Below are 7,139 nucleotides of genomic sequence, written 5' to 3' on the forward strand. Positions count from 1 at the left end.
ATATCTTAAACCAGGGGTCCTCAAACTTTTAAAACAGGGGCCAGTTCACTGTCCCTCAGACCCGTTGGAGGGCCGGACTATACTTTAAAAAAAACTATGAACAAATTTCTATGCACACTGCACATATCTTATTTTGAAGTAAAAAAACGAACAGGGCAAAACACCCGGTGGGCCGAATAAATGTCCACGGCGGGCCACATGTAGCCCGTGGCCATAGTTTGAGGACCCCTGTTTACACCATCCACTCTCTCCCTTGGCTCACGTTTCTGTGGTTCATCCCTCTGGTGGGGGCGGGGGAATGTGTCAATCATTGTAGTCAGTTCCCCATTTCTCCCCCTTCTCCCTCCACCCCCACCTTCTCCCAACCCTCATGGTATCACTACTCCCATACAACTGTTCCTGAGGGGTTGATCTGTCCTGGATTCCGTGTGTTTCCAGTTCTTATCTGCACCAGTGTAAATGTCCTGGTCTAGCCAGATTTGTAAGATAGAACTGGAGTCATATTAGTGGGGGGGTGGGAGGAGGGTGGGAGGTGGGAGGAAGTATTAAAGAACTAGAGGAATGCTGACTCATTCCTTCCTTGTAACCCTTCTGTGAGGGAATGTCCAGTTGTCTACAGATGGGCTTTGGGTCTCCTCTCGACCCCCATCATTTGCATAAATATATTTGTTTGTCTGGGGTCTTCTGATGCCTGATACCTGTTCCTGTTGATAGCTCATGATCACCCCGACTAGTATGATTCTTCCATGTGAGCTTGTTGCTTCTCTGCTGGATGGCCCCCTTTCAAGGCTCTAAGACCCCAGACACTGTATCTTTTAATAGCCAGGCACCATCAGCTTTCTTCACCACATTTGCTTAAGCACCCATTTTGACTTCAGCGATCGTGTCAGGAAGGTTGGCATCACAGAATGCCAGGTTATTAGAACAAAGTGTTGAGAGTACTTGAGTAGAGACCCAATGCCTGTCTGCTACCTTAGTAGTTAATATTTAAATATATGTCTATAGACCTATATCCCTATTAATACATCTATATTTACATATGTGCATGCCTATATTTGTAGCTCTATAAATGCCTTTTGCAGTGTGGGGCTCTTTAGTTCAAGTCTAGCACTCTGCTTCTTGGCTGCGTGGAGTCTGCAGGTGAGGAGGAGCCTCGCCCACAGAGAGCACAGCCGTCAGAGTTGAGGTCATGGGTGTTTCAGCGTGCACACAGACAGGCTTAAGAAAGGCACTCATCTGTAATGCGCGGACTGCTGTGTTGTCCATAGTACTGAGAGTCCTGTTCTGGGGACCAACGAAGTACAGTTCCTCTTGGACGCCACTCACTTTACCCAGAGTCTTCAGAAACGGGCAGGCTTTGGCTTTGAAACTGGCAGATGACTCAGTGTGCTGGCCTGTCCCTCCCATTCTCCTGTGTGTGTCACTCACGGGGACAATATGGCATTGTCCCTACTGAGTGCCTCAGGCTCCACCAAGAGCTAGCCCTCCGAGCCCACGTGGAATGAACAGATAGCCATCAGGCATCACTTTCTCTGAAAAGAGAGAGAAAATGTAAAAGGCCCATTTTCAAAGAGTGGGGAACAAGAAGGGATTAATGTCCCCAAAGCATGGCCTCTCCAAGACAGGCTGTGGAGCCCCCACGTGTGACTGGAAGCTCCTGATTCAGACCCATTCACTTTGATGGGGATGACTAGGTGTCTGAGGGAAGCCACCGGCCAGCCCAGCCAACAAAGGGGCCTGGCTTTCTGATCCTGACCTGGGTGACCTTCGTCTGCTTCCCTGTTCTTCTGCAGTCACTGGAGGTGAAGAAAAATCCAAACAGGAGATTGCGCTGGAGCCTGGGGGCTCGCCCACCCTCAGCCCCTGGTGATCCCTTCTCCAGATATGCTGGTCCGCACAGGGCCCTGGAGCTGCAGCGCTATTTACCAAGGGAGGAAAGCTTTGATTTATGTTATCTATCTGAAAAGAAGTGTTTTCACTCAGGCTGACAAGGGCCATGTGGTATTGATTCCCTTTGTTATTTCTTTTTCTGTGGGGGATGTCACCAAATATCCCTTGCGTGTATGATGGAGCTTTCTGGGGCCTTTGCCCACCTCTTCCCTTCCCCCCACCCCTCCCCAGCTCTGCCCCACGGGGTTTCCTGGTGTTTATAAAACAGCAGCTTAACCAGCTTACTTTTTGCCTTGCCCCACCCCCACCCCCTCGACCTCCTTTCTCTCTCTGCCTCCTCCTTCTGAAGCTTATTGCCCCATTCTTTTGTTTTAAGTTTGTACTGAGCCAGCAAGACTTCTGGAGGGAGTTAGGAGGGGGCCGGAGAGTATGTTCTGGGTCCCAGGGAGCATCTCATCACTTGTGTAGCCAGTGACACTTCCAGCGTTGGGGCTGTTTGTGGCATGGCCACAAAGGCCCCCTGGTTGTAGTGATGGGCTAAGCATCTGCCAGACACGTTGGCACTGTACCTGTGTCTGGCCCTCCTTTTAAGAAGAAAGCGAAGACCGTCCTCTAAACAGAACGCAGCCCACCTCCTCAGCGGCTTCACCCCTGCCCCCTTCCCCGTGGTACCCTTCACCCCAGACCCGCTGCCTTCCCCCACATTCTGCACAGCCCCCTGAGAAATAAATATGGTCCCAGAAACCACGCTGGGACAGCACTAGGAGCCAACTTCCACCCCACCCTAGGGCTCTGTCACCCAGAGACCCCAGAGAGGCAGGGTTGACTCAGGGTGTCTGCTCTTGGGGAGGGAGCAGAGAAAATGCCCATAGGAATCTCCCCACAGGGATCTCAGCCAATCTAGCTCAGGCTTCCGTGTCTGAGACGTCTTCTGAAAACCCTTCCCCACCAGCTCCACACTCTCTGTTCCCAAGGTGACCTTCAGAAGCCTGGATTAATATTGGCCAGGAGGTGGACTCTCATTGTTCCTTATGATCTCTGTCCGCTGCCTGGACCATCTGCTGGGAGCACAGGATGCTCTTTGCTTAAGGTGACCAGATTTTAACATTGGTAAAGCGGGACAAAAGTGGGGCACCACTGATAAAATTCATATCCTGGCGAAATAGCCACATGGCAGCTGAAAACCGTATACCCTAGCTTGTCGTGCATTCTTTCCAAAAATCGGGATTTTTTTAAAACGCTGCGGGATGTGGGAAAATTTATTAAAAATCGGGACTGTCCCGCCAAAAGCGGGACGTCTGGTCACCTTACCTTTGCTGGTTCCGGGATCCCCATTGGACCTGTGATGTCTGAGGAAGAGCAGGAGTGTGACACCAGGGGGCTCTTGCTAAACTCGGCAGCCTCTTGACCTGCTTGCTAGCCACAGACATTTATCGGCCCCATCATCCAGGGCACCCCGGGATTCTCGGAGGCCATTTCAGCCCAAAGCTGGGGGACTGAAACTTATAGGATGGAAAATGCCTTGTGAGCCTTGGGGAAGGGGTGGCTTGGTTGTTTGCTGTTAGTAGCCTAAAAGGCCAGAATAATCCTTCTGAGGTCTTAGGCAGGTCATGAAACCCATCGTCATTATTTTTGTTATTTAAGTTACCAGGCATGCCTCAGCCATGATTAAATGGTGGCCAGAGACTCCAATAGAAGACATAGTTTATGTTTGACTTTGTTACTTCTCCACTTCTTTTCTTGTTTTCACCTCTTTTTTTAAACCATATTATGTGTTTGTACCTACATGAGTTATATGTGTGTCTGTACATGTTTGAGCCAGTAAGACTAGAGGAAATGGCAAGAGGTCTACACTGGAGAGAATGATTTACATTTCAGTTCCTCCACTTACCAGGGGGTGTGATTCTGGGCACGTTATCCCACCTTTCTGTGCTTTCCATATCCGCGTAACACTGTTGTACACATGAAGTGAAACAGTGTATGCACGTTAATAGACAACTCTCTGACCAAGAAGAGTAAGTGAAGGCTAATATTTTTTATTTTTCACTTACCATTATGACGTTTTTGTTTATCCTCATTATATTTTTAGCAAATGGTCATTCTGGACCCTGATCTTTATTATGTATTTTATCCCGTATGTCATTACATTGAATCCCTATAAAAGCTCTAAATAGTCGGGGAGGGGGAAAAACATTCTTTATAAAACGGCCCTCAAAGTCAGCGTCCTCAGAAGCTTGCTACTTGTAAAGTCTACCCCATTGGTGCCAGCGACTCGGCTTCCCCAGACTGGGCGTCCCAGCAATTGTCACTGCTGAAGACAGATATACCGGGTTGTCAAAAAGAATCCATAAGCAAGGTGAAAGAGGGTCTGAATGACAACTGAGCTCAGGCAGCAGTTTGCCTAAGTCATGGTACTGTACGTCCTGGTGGAAGAATAAGAAGCCCTGTTTGGGCCACGGTGCTTCGAATGGTGCCCAGTTCTCTCTGCCATGTAAGCCTCACCGCCCCTAAGAGAGGGGCTTCTCTGCATGCCTGCTCTGTTGATAGGAAGCTCAACAAAGTTATGTGGCTTGACCCCGGTCCTAGAACCTGCAGATTTTTTTGTCCCTTGTCCCTTGACTCTCGGTCCTCACAGGCCAAATGTGAAGCCCTTTCCCCTGCAGCATAAACACGTCCTCATGACCCCTGGAAGGGGGAATCCAGCTGCACTCAGCACAGCTCCGTCAGCATCCTTTGTCCAACATGTTGGGTGGCCCCTCCCCCCCATCCCTTAACAGAATTTGCAGAATCCTCAGACTCCTTAAACAAAAGACAGGTGCTAACAGCTTTTTGGCAGAGTAGAGGGCCTGGCCCTTTCCTCACCCCGCCCCCATCTCCCCTGAAGTGGCCTTTTGCACTGTCGATGGAAATAGGGTCGCACGATAAGTTAACCCTCTCTGAAAGCCTTCTACTCTCAGGGGTGCTTTGTGGATAATTAGAGGTTAATTTTGTTTCGCTCACAACAGAAACTTTAATTGGAAGAATCAGCCCCAGACACCGAAGTAGAATCAGCCTCAGACTCAGACAGACCTGGTTCCAGATCGCTCCCTGATGGTTGGCCATGCTACCTGGGATCAATTCTTGGCCTCTCTTTGCCTCACTTGCCCAGCCTGGACCTCCCTTGGGCTGGAGAACTGATAGCGTGGGGCAAGCACCTAGTGCACAGCAAGCACAAGAAAGTGCCCTACAGATGTTGTCCATTACCCTTCCCCTGCTCCCTGCCTTGGCCTCTTGTCACCACTTTTACCTTGGGCCCTCGGAGCCCTGAAGAGGCTGCTTGGCTCTGAGCTACAGCCACTATGTTCCCCTGCCATGTCAGAAGACCGTGCAAAGTCAGCACATGCGGCCGGGGCGCGGCCATCAAATGCTTGCCCTCCGCAAAGTGAGCGCTGCACGTTTCTGTCCATCACAAGGATTTGAGGTTTGGAAGTGAGGTTTGCGAGTTTATATCCCTCACAGGGACTTCAGGGCGATGATGAGCCCAAACACGTTTTCACTTAAAGTAAGAAATCTCTTCATATGTGTCCCTGTGCTCATATAAATGAAACTCTCCAGAACTGGCGAACAATAATAACTCCAGACACTTACAGAGCACCCCCTCTCTGACGGGTCGTGTCCTGGAAGGGGGCTGGGCAGAGGTGAAAAGTCCATTGTTGTAATGACGGCAGAGGGAAGATGCGCTGCGTCTGTGGTGAGCGGGCAATATGGATTTCTTACCTTGTCCACCCCAGGAGCCTATGAGACAGGAGGTTTAACCCACGCTTTACAGACTAGATTCAAATGACTCCATCAAAGCCAGACTGGATAGAGGTGGGCCGAGGTCTCTCAGTTGCCAGAGTTGCTGCCCTTTGCTGCATCATCCCTGTCTGTGCCCCTCGCTGCTTCACGAGCCACTGAGTAGTCCCCCTGAAGGAGTGTCCCCTGGGGTTGGTTCTAACACTGGCCTTTCTTGTCTGCCCTCTGCTGCCCAGTGGACTGTATGGACCCCACGTGCTCAGGCCGGGGTGTCTGCGTGAGAGGCGAGTGCCACTGCTCCGTCGGATGGGGAGGTACCAACTGCGAGACTCCCCGAGCCACGTGCTTGGACCAGTGCTCAGGCCATGGGACCTTCCTCCCAGACACCGGACTTTGCAGCTGCGACCCGAGCTGGACCGGACATGACTGCTCTATCGGTAAGTTAGGGGGAAGAAGGGGAAGGCGCAGATGAAGGGGGTGGGAGATGGGAGGGGGGGAGGTTTCCATATGTAAGGTGTTAACCACTGAGGCTTGTGGATGCATTTCTTTTTTCCTGAAACACTCCACCTTCAGCACCTCTACTCTTAGATAGGAAGAGAAGTCAAGAATCTTGTCCTCACATCATTCCCTGTCGTCTGGTGCTGCTTAATGACACCCTTCATTGTCATTGTAGGCATGGTCACCAACTCACCTCACATTCAGATGATGAGACCTAGAAGCAAGCTCAATCAGAAACGGGGGTCCTAGGTGAGGTCTACCGGGGGGTGAGACTCCAAAGGACACAGGTGGCAGCCAGCCAGCCCACCCTTTGGTTTCACCCATCTCCTCAAATGAAGTCCAAACTCACCATAGTATTTAGAGTCCTCTCTGATCTGGCCCCCACCTGCCTCTTTGGCCAGATCCTCCTCTACCAGACTGTATATCCCATGAGGGTAGCAAGCACACCAGGGTACAGCATAGGCCTGCCTCCTGATGAAAACATTACTGGCCACATGATTCAATGTGTTCTCTTGTCTGTTACATTTGATTCACCATAGGATTTAAACATCTAAAGTTCAAAAGACAATTTTGTTGGCATCTTTCTGTTTATAAGCTCTGATAGTCCGGGTTGACTACAGAAACAAATTCATAGACACTCATGAGAATAAGAAAAAGCTTCAAAACAAAATCAGTTGAATACTGAGAAAACATCCCAACCCACTCCAGATCAAGACCGTAAGTCCGATATTAACCCATATGTCCAATACCAATCTCTAAAGTCCTCGTCAGACTCACAAAACACATGTAATGATGCAGAATGCAGGAAGATCACAGGCCAGTGAGTGGAAAGTCTTGTGGATCCAGTGGCAGTAGAAGCATCTCAGCACTGATGTGGGTCTCCATGTGGCTCCTCCAGCTTTAGGGCTCTGACTGCATCAGGGTAGCTCTATGTGGCTTGTCATCAGGAATGCCTCCTAGGGCGTAAGCATGTATCT

The 7,139-nt window shown here is 50.1% G+C and overlaps 1 protein-coding gene across 1 annotated transcript in view; it reads left to right on the plus strand.

The window, feature by feature from the left end:
• LOC101654740 (teneurin-4) overlaps positions 1-7,139 on the plus strand; it is a 278,141-nt gene that overhangs the window by 104,980 nt on the left and 166,022 nt on the right. The window contains exon 9 of the mRNA XM_045293084.1: positions 5,901-6,101. Within this exon, the coding sequence (XP_045149019.1) occupies positions 5,901-6,101 (201 nt within the window). The remainder of the gene's footprint in view (positions 1-5,900; positions 6,102-7,139) is intronic.

The sequence above is a fragment of the Echinops telfairi genome, unplaced genomic scaffold (genome assembly GCF_000313985.2).
Source record: "Echinops telfairi isolate 266 unplaced genomic scaffold, ASM31398v2 ScPeMD7_1713;HRSCAF=2227, whole genome shotgun sequence".
NCBI classification, from domain to species: Eukaryota; Metazoa; Chordata; class Mammalia; order Afrosoricida; family Tenrecidae; genus Echinops; species Echinops telfairi.